At 36.6% G+C, this 12,005-nt stretch overlaps 1 protein-coding gene across 2 annotated transcripts in view; it reads right to left on the bottom strand.

Moving 5' to 3' along the window:
* prkg1b (protein kinase cGMP-dependent 1b) overlaps window positions 1-12,005 on the bottom strand; it is a 194,018-nt gene that overhangs the window by 165,943 nt on the left and 16,070 nt on the right. For both annotated transcript variants that reach the window (XM_067368833.1, XM_067368832.1), the window contains exon 2: window positions 4,038-4,204. In XM_067368833.1, coding sequence (XP_067224934.1) covers window positions 4,038-4,204 — 167 coding nt within the window. The remainder of the gene's footprint in view (window positions 1-4,037; window positions 4,205-12,005) is intronic.

The raw sequence follows: 12,005 nt of genomic DNA, 5'->3' as shown, positions 1-12,005 counted from the left end.
TTTCCTGTTTATTTCTCTGAAACTGCATTTAAACAATATATTGTATAAAGCGCTATGAAAATAAAGGTGACTTGAGTAACGCCAAAAACGCTAAATTCATTAGTGATATGGACCACAACCAGTCTTAGGGGGTTTGGAATCAAATGAGAGGGCCGACACAAGGGCAAGGCAATAAATTAGAGGAAATTAGCATCTCTGTCGCCAGAGGCGACTAGTGAGACATATTCTACAGGGACAACAATACACCAGGAGGAGGTGAGCCGCCTGCAGAGTGTACATTACTGGAAGCAGAATGAAAGGTTTGGAGGTAAAGAGCATGCCTCCTGTGGCGACTAGCAGGGGTTAGTTTGGAGAGGAAAAAGTGGTTCATGGGCGCAGTACTGAGAAAAAGCTGCACAGTAAGTGGCTCTACTTAACAGAATGGTACATCTGCCTCACTTGAATACCTATTCATAGTCCTTCGCAGAATATTTCCACTCTATTTTTTGTAAATAACAAAATCCTACAGTGCTTAATGATGAATTTAAAACTTGACTTAAACATTTTGGAAGCAATCTTTTCCCTGCTATACCTCCAATGACCCTTGAAAATGTTAAAGCAAATTCTGTGTTCCCACCTAGTTGGCAACACTGCTAAAATTAGTTTGATTTGTTTTACGTCTATGCAATCAGTGGCCAAGCAGACGCAAATCAGCTCAAGGGACATCTTTAAAGTTAGAACCCATCTTAATAATGCTTAATATTTGCAAAGTGCAACCTGGAGACTAATTCGGCACCATAAAGTCTCTTTTAACTAGGTTCATTTCACAATCAACGTCAGACTATTTTTCAGACAGGCCACAAGTGAACTTTTAAATGCTTCCAGAGACCGCTATAGCACAGAGGGTGGGGCCCTGTCTTCAGAAAACCCCTGTGGCGTCTGAAACCAGCCATGTGGACGACTGATCACTTAAATAAGATTTGAATACATCTAGGACTTTTGTTTATGTTTGTTTACGGCATGCAGCCACGTACAGCGCTGCAGCAGGACCTGCGACAGACCATACAAAAATATAAAGTGATAAAAGAGGAAAGAAATCTACATTATGTCTTTGAAAAGATCCAAGGTGACCATAAAACTCGCCATTCAAACCGTCCGTCTGGAGTTGAAAAGCTAAATTGGAAGTGCATTAAATCAGGTTACTGTTATTACTCTTCAGGTTCAGTTCTAAACCAACATTCAAACCACATCAGCCCTATTTCAGAGAGCTAAACATGGTTCTGTTCACATGTTGTGTGTAAACTAAGGAAACAAGCAAACTAACCAAACCAACTTGTTTCCTCTACTGTGGCTCTCTACAGATAATAAAGTGATTTGTGAGCCACTACATGGAGTATTTCCTTTAATAATAGTCATTAATTAAAAAAAAAGTGGGCCTGTGAGAACCATTACAAACTTTATCATCATAAAATCTAATTTGCAAGAGGTAATTAATCCACACAGAGCAAAACCAAACCCCAAACTGTAGCTATAAACTGCTTAATCATCTAGAAATTTTAGGATTGGAAGGTATTTTTCTCCAGAACTCCACTTGGTGACACACGTGAAATATTCCTAGCATTATTCCACTTAAAAAAGAAACAGGAATGAGAAACAAATTCACAGTGTCTCTTGAATTTTTGATGACAGGTTTTATCAACAGTCAGATATTGACAGTAAGACTTTACAATAAGGTCTCATTTGTTATCATTACAGTAGATTACTACATTAGTTAAAGGATTTGTTCACTTCAGAATTAAAATTTCCTGATAATTTATTTACCCCCATGTCATCCAAGATGTTCATGTCTTTCTTTCTTCAGTCGAGGAAATTAAGAAAAATTAAGAAATTAAGGTTTATAGTCCATATAGTGTACTTCAACGGTTACCAATGGTTTGAAGGTCCAAATTGCGGCTTCAAAGGGCTCTTTGAAGAGCATTTGTGGTTAAAAAGTATTTTTTGCTAGATAAGACCCTTATTCCTCGGCTGGGATCGTGTAGAGCCCTTTGAAGCTGCACTGAAACTGACATTTGGACCTTCAAACTGTTGGTAGCTGTTGAAAATCCATTGTATCGAGAAAAATCCTAGAATGTTTTCCTCAAAAAAACTTCATTTCTTTTTGACTGAAAAAAGAAAGACATGAACATCTTGGATGGGGGTGAGTAAATTATCAGTAAATTTGAATTCTGAAGTGAACCAATCCTTTAACATGAACTACAAATGAAAAATACTTCTACAGCATTTATTAACCTTAATGTTAATTTCAGCATTTACAGCCATGGCAAAAAGTATTGGAAGTGACATAAATTAAAAATTTATCTACAAATACTGAAGCACCAAAATTTGCAAAACACAATATTTGTCACTGCCAATACTTTTGGCCACATCTATACTAATACATTTCAAATACATACTGTAATCAAGCTGTTTACATTAGTTAACACTGAGAAAGATGAATAAATGCTGCAAAAAATGTAAAAAAAAAAAATGTTAACTAATGTTAACAAATGAGTTGTAATAATGAGTATTGCAAAATGTTACTGGCTGTCTCATCTCATGAGGTGAAATGAGGTAAACTGGGCCACTTTTTGACAGTCATTGCAATGTCAAAACGTAGTTCCATTTTACATGAATGCACCCTAAATAATTCTTGTAAATAATGCTAAACATTTTGTTTAAATAATCAAAAAAGCATGTCTTTTTCAAATTATGTATGGAAAGTACATTTTCAGGATTCAAAATAAAGCAAAGCACTACAGTGTATTAGCCTGACGTGGTCATACTCAATTCTAGTCAGAATATGAGTCTGATACTGCTCCATTGGGCTTTGATTATGGGGGCGTATTTCAACCGATCAAGGAAATACCTCAATTGGATAGACCTACAACCAATCAGAGCTACAGAGTAAGTGACGTATGTTGAGCGATGCATAGTTGTCAACAGAACTCTTCTTAGCGACCATCGGGGCCAGCTGATAAATCAAACTTTTGCCGAATCCCGTAGGAAGGACGGCAAAGACATCTTTCCCATCGACAAATGTCCTCTGTTCCTCTTTTAAAATTAATGCGCTGTCGATATCTTCTATAACGGACGCGATGGCGGAATCTACACATCTCAGTTCTTCAACAGCCATCATTGTTGTAAACTAATTGACCTTTTGCAAAGACTCGCCCCCCTTAGTTACTGTTGCTTTGTCCGACAAGCCGTGGCGCTGTCACGCCACACAGAGTGGAAAATACATCGCGGAGCAAAGAAGAAACGGACAACACATCGACAGACGAGACAGAGCAGGTTACTTATGATATTAAACAAAGTCCCAGCTTTCATACTGTGTAGTTATTAAAAAAATTCAAACAATAAAAACCGTTTTGTGGCTCTTTAATGTGTTGTGACCATGATCGTGACAGATTGCTGTAGCGCCTCAGCTCAAGAGGCTCGTGAACCGATCATCTCTTCCTACTAGTCCATTTATAGCATCAAATACACATGAATGAACATGAGAATGAATGTTGTTTCAAACGCAGAAAGACGTCAATATGCACAATTTTTCAAGTTTAACTCCACCGATGTTAATCTTTTAACTCCTGACTGCTTTGTTGGACAAAATGGCGGATGCGGCATCTGATTGGTTAGATCGCTTGTCAATCAAACTCCCCAAGCGCTCTTTGATGACGTGGGTGGTTACGTAACCGCAGATAGCCTGTCCATCATCGATTAAAGCCCGCCCTGGCAATTTGATTGGCTCGGCCTTCTGGGAGCCGAGCATAATTACTCCACAATGGATCGAGTCCAGACCGAACTTCCCGTCCAAAAAATGTTGTGGGCTGGGTTTGGGCTGGCACCCAGGCTAACAGTGTATTGTATGATTACAAAGTTGTGCCAAAGAACACATGGTAAAGTCAGAGTAATACATAGCCTCTTGTGGCTTACTGCCCTGTCTGTAAATCATCTGGTGCAGTAGTAAAACACAGTAAAATAAACATATAAGGATAAAGCAAAGATACTTGTACATGACCTACCTTCCATGACATAGACCAGAGAGCCCACATCGCCTTCTTTGATGATACAACTTTCTTTATCATACTCCACGGGGTACATGCAGTCCACAATCTCCTGAATCTGAGACAGCTCCAGGTTCTTCATGAAGTCATTGTCAAGAATGGCCTCTTTGATTAGTTCTTTAGACCTGTGGATGACAAGGATCAAAAACAGATAAAGTCATTTTTTAAAGGCATGAGCAGAATCAAACTGAAATATTGAGTTCCTCTGACAGAACTGGAAATGAAGTCACAAAGCTCAGACTACCCCACCAGCGTTTAGCTCACTGACTCCTGAGAGATGAGACAAAACAAGCAATGATCACTAGAATATTAACATGTTTTTTGTTTTTTTTCTCATTTTTTTAAATGATCACTCACTCAGCTGAAAATCCAAAGATAACCAAGACTGCTCTCTAAGCAATTTGTAGGTCTATTCCATTAAATAGTGTAAAAACTGTGGTACTAATGTAAAAATACACCTCTTTTATAAAGCTTTTTATATGTATCCTTACTTTTTGTTGATACCCAGCTAATCAAAATATGTACCATTGTCATTAAGTTATGAAAGTTTCTGAATGTCCTCTGAAAGTTCAAAACATCCAGTTTATTAAAACATTTTGTGTTAATGTTTTGAGAACATTATTAAAGACCAGGGCTGCATTTCTAAAAAGCATTGTGAGCAAAGTTGATTGTAGACACCATGGTTTGGGCTTATGATGCTTCAGGGAAACGCACCCAGATAACTTTAAAAGAACATTTATTTAATGTTACTGGAAGAATTTTGTTCATAACTTTGAGAAAGGTAGTCAAAGTTCTGAGGACTGTTATGGTTCGCAGAGAAGTGGAGAGCTGAGGATCTTTTCGCAAGCAGTTTATTAAGATAATCCAAACAAGAAACCATCCAAACAGGAAGATGAATATACTCCAAAATGGAAACATAACAGCTTTACAACTGACAAACAAAGACTGAAACCAAAGAAAAGTATGTGCAAAATCAAACTGAAATATTGGTTCCACCAACAGAACTGAAAACTGAGTCATAAATCTCTCTTTTTTTTCTTGAGATTCCAGACACCTCCATTCAACACCACAGCATGTGAGATTATTCACAGAAAAGTGTCAACTTATGAAATAATCAGAGAAAATCCCCCATAGCCGGGTTTGTGAATGCAATCAATACCTCACCACATCAATGGATAAATGCCTTCGTATAGAGTGCATCTTGGCTCTACGTGATGAGTCATTTTCATTGACAACACCACAGTTCATTTGACAGTGCTTGTCAGATGGCCTTGCTAGTGCAACTGCATTCCAAGTTCTCTTTCACAAATCTATTTTTAATCATGCAACGGGTAAATTTGATTATTCAATTATTGCACAAGCAGGTCTGTTTGTGGAAATATTGAATCGCTTTTCTCCTTTGATTAGAAATGGCAGTGTGGCAGAGATGATGGCAAGAAATGGACCATCTGTGCGAGAGTGCATGAGAACTGGAGTTCGAGGAGGACATGGGGTGGACAGATGACTGCTCAGATACACTGTGTTACTACCACTCACACACTCCTGCTGGGTACTAATGTCCCATGGGCGGATGATAAGACCTCAAGATCTGTGGATCTGCCTGGACTAATGACATTAACAATCAGCACAGTTTCTGATTCGTCATCCATGTGGGCACCAGCACTACAAACAATGGCGTTTTGTATATGACACTGACCTCCCACTAAACATAACTCACAGATTCTTGAGATATGAGACAAAACATGTGATTTTACCCACCGTTTGGGAAGCAACAACATTTCTGCAATGACATTTATTAGAGATGATATTTTTTTTTCTTTTTTTTTTTTTTTACATCAAATTATGATATTACACTATCACTTACTCAGGCTACTCTGTAAGCAATTTGTAGGTTGATTCCACCCCTGCTTACTGGGGTGACGAGATACATAGGCTGGATGTCTAAGTGGTGTTCACAGAATAACATTGACAATTGGACCCCAAGTTTTTGGGGCAGACCTTACACATAGTCTTAGAGTTGAAACTTGACTAACTGGGGCCCAGGTCAGGAAGCAGACAGATTGGTTAAACCAACCATCTGCTAGCTGCCTCACGTCACAGAAGTCCAATTAATCTCAGTACATAGAGATTCCTTTAACCTAGATATTTTAATATAGAGACTGTGTCTGTTCCCTAAACTGGTAAATACAAAAAACTGCCAAACCAATTTGAGGGTGATAAAACAGATATAATAAACAAATGATAAAGCTTCCCTGCTGAAAAATCCAGAATAAACAATCATGGATTCCGTATTGGTGCAGGCTGGTTTATGCTGGTCTAGCTGGTGGACCAGCATACACTGCATTCCAAATTATTATGCAAGTGACATATTAGTAATATTTCAATACAAAAAAAAACATTCAGATTTTAGTTTTAGTAATCAACTGCCAGCAAGCATGGAGAGCTTCTTGAGACTCCAGAGACACCAGCAGCTTCAAATACCTGTTTGCTGCTCAACACTGGCTTTTTTTTCATAGCTGCCCTTTTAATACAATACATTTTTTCGACAGGAATTTTCTTTAATAAGCCTTTATCTGGCCGAGTTCTGCTGTGCTCTAAATCACTCACAAATCTTATGATAATTCGATAATCTTCATTCAGTTTTCACACAATATTAGTTGTTTTCATGCCTTTTGCACAACATTGCACCATTTCATGCTTTTCATCTTCAGAAAGATCTTTCTTCCTCCCCATATTGCATGAGAACTGTGACTTGCTTAATAATGTGGAACAACCTCTAAGTAGGGTTTCTATAGACCTGGCAAATTATTTTGTCTGAGATTGATACCAGTTATCTAAAAAGACATGGATAAATAAGCAAACAAACATTTTCTTAGAAAAACTAAAATCTGAATGTTTATTCTACTGAAATCTTACTGATATGCCACTTTCATAATAATTTGGAACGCAGTGTATTCATGTTGTTCTCAAGCAAAATGGAGCTGGTAAAGCTGGTTGATTCTAAGTAGGCCAGCTGTCTGTAAGCAAGCAGTGGTTTGGGGACAAGCATTGTTTTTGCTTGTATTTTTCTATGTTTAACACATTTCTTTTGAAAGTTGAACACTCATGCTGGGAACCAGCAACCAGCATCCCATGCTGGGGACTAGCAAACCAGCAACCTGCATCCCATGCTGGCTAAATATGATCATAGATCATAACCTAGATGTGCTGTTTGATGGAAACCTGGCTAAAACCAGCCTCGTCTGAAGGGCAAAGGGGGAGGTGTTGCTGCATTCATAGTAATATTTTCAGTATTACTTAGAGGTCTGGTTTCAAAATTATTTTGAAGTGATAGTGCTTTTTATAACATTATCTAGTATAAACAATAAATCCTGATTAACTTTTGTACTGATTTTTTGTCAGAGTTAGTACTGGCTGCAGACAAAGACTTAATGGTTGGTGATTTTAATATCTATGTAGATAATGGAAAGATGCAATGGTATTGGCATTTATAGACACTCTAAACTCTATTGGAGTTAGACAATGTGTCAGGACCCACTCATTGTTGTAATCATACTTTAGACTTAATATTGACACATGAAATCAATGTTGATGATGTTGAAATTCTGCAGCAAAGCAATGACATATCAGATCATTAGTCTTGTGTATACTCCATTTAGCCAAGGCTGCAAAACCAACTCATTGATACAAATATGGTAGAACTATCACTTTTACCATTAAAGATTGCTTTATAAATAATCTTCCTGATTCGTTTCAACTTCTCAACATACAAAATATCTTAGAAGAACTCAATGTTGGAATAGAAACTATCAGCTCTCTCTTTGTCCAGCACTTTAGATATGGTTGCTCCTTTGAGTTTAAAGAAGTTAAAGGAAAACAAACACAACCCTAGGTATGTATTTGATACAGTGGCTAAATTAACAAGAAATAAAGCTTCAACAAGTTCGGATGTTTTCAAACAGCAGAGCAGTAATGAGTTCATGAATCTCTTTACTTGCAGAGATTGATACTATGAGAGAGAAAGTTATAACCATGCAACTGTCTACAGTATCACAGCAGACAGTGCACTGTAGACTCCCTGGGGAAGAATTCCATTCATTCTTTGCTACAGAAGCGGAAGAATTGTCTAAACTTGCTTAATCATCATAATAAACAACATGCATGTTAGACCCTATACCAACTAAGCTACTGAAAGAGATGCTTCCAGAAGTCATAGATCCTCTTCTTAATGTTATCAGTTCATCATTAGGATATGTCCCAAAACTTTTAAGCAAGCTGTTAAACCTTTCATTAAAAAACACAAACTGATCCTAGAGAATTAGTTCATTACAGACCACTTCTCAAATGTCCCTTTGCAGTCAAAAATACATGTAATTATGTTCCTTCTTAGAAGGAAATGGTATATGCAAGGATTTTCAGTCAGGATTTAGACCATATCATAGTACTGAGACTGCTCTCATTAGAGTTAAAAGTAAAATTTTAATTTTTAATTAGAGTAAACATTATTTGCTCATCATGGTTGTATATCTCTATTAGTGTTACAGTGTTACTATCGACCACAACATTACTTTGAATAGACTCTAAAATTATGTTGGCATTAGTAGAATTGCATTGGCATTCAAATGATACTTATCCGAACAATACCAGTTTGTAGCAGTAAATGAAGAGGTATCATATCGATCACAAGTTCAGTATGGAGTACCACAAGGCTCAGTACTAGGACCATTGCTTTTCACCCTTGGGAGCATGGTGTTAGTTTTCACTGTAACACTGATGATACTCTAAAAGCTTTATATTTATTCACGGCCTGACAAAATATATCATATACCAAATATACTACATTTAATATGAAAATATGTCTGCCTTCAACACCTATAATTTAAATTAATTTACTAAAGTGACTTTAACTTTAAGTGACTTTTTTACTTTAAGTAATTTTTTTTTTTTTTTGCAGATTGTTTTTGTATTTGACAGTCTTGGCATTGAGTTGCCCCATTTTGTGAAAAATTGGTAAATCCAAAATAATGCATTGATATATAATTTCTGGTTAAAGTTTATTTTAATAGTACACTTAAGACATTTGCAACTACATGTCAACTGACTCTCATTAGAGTATTAGTAGACTGTTAGGGTTAGGATTAGGATTAGTGGAATAAGTTGACATAATTGCAAAGTTACTTATAGTCAGTAGAATGTCTGTTGTCGTACCATCAAAATAAAGTGTTAGCAGATATTAAGCAGACAGTCTACTAATACTTTAGTAAGAATTAGTTGACATGTAGTTGAAAAGTTGCTTACAGTTAGTAGAATGTCTAAAGTGGACTATCGAAATAAAGTGTACTTAAGAATCAGTGAACTGCAGAGCAAATACACCTCATGTAAATCGTGTTTGTCATGTGAATCGTGCTTTTCTGTTAGTCTTACAGTTCAAACCAGCTGATAAGGCGTTTGAGTGATCACTACTAATAACGGTTCAAATCAAACTCATAAAGACAGCAGAGGATATGCACGATCATTTGTATGCATATAAATTCCAAGGGGAACATGAGACTGAAACTAATGGAACACTTATAGGATTATAAACTCATTTCATGTGTTGTTTTCTTATCCCCCGATTGTGCAATTGTCTAGAGAAATATGGCCTCAATTGTTCCTTCTGTCTGACGCTGAATAGGGGATTAATGACAAATCATTCCACGTTTCATACTTGATAAAGACCTTGCAGTGAGATAATCTATTATTCACACACAGACATGGGCAGCCATTGACCAACAATAATGAGAGGTGTAAAACAAAAAAGACAAGGGGACAGGGGAACAGAAGCCAGATAAGGATTGATCACTCAAAATGGTACAGGTGCAGGTACAATATGTAAATATAAGGAACAATGTACTGTGTTAATATGAAGTATTGACCTGTATTTTGAATTACGCATTGCATTGTGTCTGTAAAATTAACAGGATAATGTCCTGGCAGAAAGTTATCAGTTCTTTTTCTGTTTGGATTTTTTTCTTACAGTGTGATGCTGTACCATTAGCTCACATTCCCAAATCAAATATGATATTAAATGCCATTAACAAAACAAAGGTATTACAATGATTGCTAAAGTATATCATGGTTTCAAAAAATATTAAGCAGAAAAACTGTTTTTAAAGGTGCCCTAGGTTACCTGAATTTACACCATTGTTTCCTCCTTCTTATATAAATCTCATTTGTTTAAATGACCTCAGATGAACAGGCGAATCTCAACATAACACCGACTGTTACGGAACAGTCGGGATCATTAATATGTACGCCCCCAATATTTGCATATGCCAGCCCAAGTTCAAGGCATTACACAAGGGCAGGATGTGCACAGCTGAATCATCAGACTAGGTAATCAAGCAAGAACAATAGCGGATGGAGCAATAATAAATGACATGAGCCATGATAACATGATATTTTTAGTGATATTTGTAAATTGTCTTTCTAAATGTTTCGTTAGCATGTTACTAATGTACTGTTAAATGTGGTTAAAGTTACCATCGTTTCTTACTGTATAATTCATAAACACAATTTCATTCTTTATAAATCTCTCCAACAGTGTGTAATGTTAGCTTTAGCCACGGAGCATACTATCAAACTCATTCAGAATCAAATGTAAACATCCAAATAAATACCATACTTACGCGATTAGACATGCTGCATGACGAACACTTTGTAAAGATCCATTTTGAGGGTTATATTAGCTGTGTGAACTTTGTTTATGCTGTTTAAGGCAAGCACGAGCTCGGTGGGCGGGGAGCACTAGAATTTAAAGGGGACGCATGCTGAATCAGCGCATATTTAATGATGCCCCAAAATAGGCAGTTAAAAAAATTAAATCTATGGGGTATTTTGAGCTGAAACTTCATAGACACATTCAGGGGACACCTTAGACTTATATTACATCTTTTAAAAAGATGTTTTATGGCACCTTTAACATTGATAATAAGAAGAAATGTTAAACAAAAATAGGATTTTATAATGATTTCTGAATTTAAAATATATTCAAATAGAAAAGACTTTTATAGTTATAGTAATATCATTTATATTTTTTATATTTAATATTTTAAAAAGTCACACAGGCATCTGGTAGGGCTGCCCCCTAATAGTCGACTAAAGGTTAGTTGACTAGAAGAGCTAGGAAGGGGCACAGGAAGAGGAGGAGCCACAGGAAGTGGCGACGTCACGCAGTCCGTGAGGGACAGATGGTTAACGGCAGGTCCTTGTGGTAATTACAGTATGTAGGACAGAAAATCCAAACTTTTGCCTATCCATCGACCTCAAATATGGCTTACTTCACTTGGCTGCAACTTGAATGTTAACCTAGATCTATTATTAGGCGCATATCCAAGTGATTGTGTAAATTCACAATGACAACAAAACGTAATATAAATGTGCAATTAGTCGACTAATGGCTTGAATGAATGCCTGCTAGTCAACTAGAAAAATCGGGGACAGCTCTGATTCACAGAAATGAATGCAAATCATTGATGCAAACTTGATGAAAACTTAATCAAATATGAGATTATTTCAAATTCATTATTCAGCTCAATTCAGTTCAGTTCAATAAATGTATAAACTTCATAATTTTTGATGAAACAAGATCAATTCAGCTATTTAAGCAGCTCTACTGATTAGTGTCACTATTCAGCTGAAAGGGATAGTTCACCCAAAAATGAAAATTCTGCCATCATTTACTCACCCTCAAGTTGTTCCAAACCTGTATGAATTTGCTATTTCTGTTGAACACAAAAGAAGATATCTTCAAGAATACGGGTAATCAAACAGTTAATGGGCCCCACTGACTTCCATAGTATTTTTGAAAATTAAACTATCCGTTAAAGTCAGTTCAGTGTTGATTTAATAACATTGCCAATGTTGCAAAATTAGTTTGATTCAGCT

This window comes from Chanodichthys erythropterus, chromosome 19, assembly GCF_024489055.1.
Source record: "Chanodichthys erythropterus isolate Z2021 chromosome 19, ASM2448905v1, whole genome shotgun sequence".
Lineage (NCBI taxonomy): Eukaryota > Metazoa > Chordata > Actinopteri > Cypriniformes > Xenocyprididae > Chanodichthys > Chanodichthys erythropterus.
The sequence above is the reverse complement of the archived record's forward strand: the minus strand, read 5'-3'. Positions and strand labels throughout refer to the sequence as shown.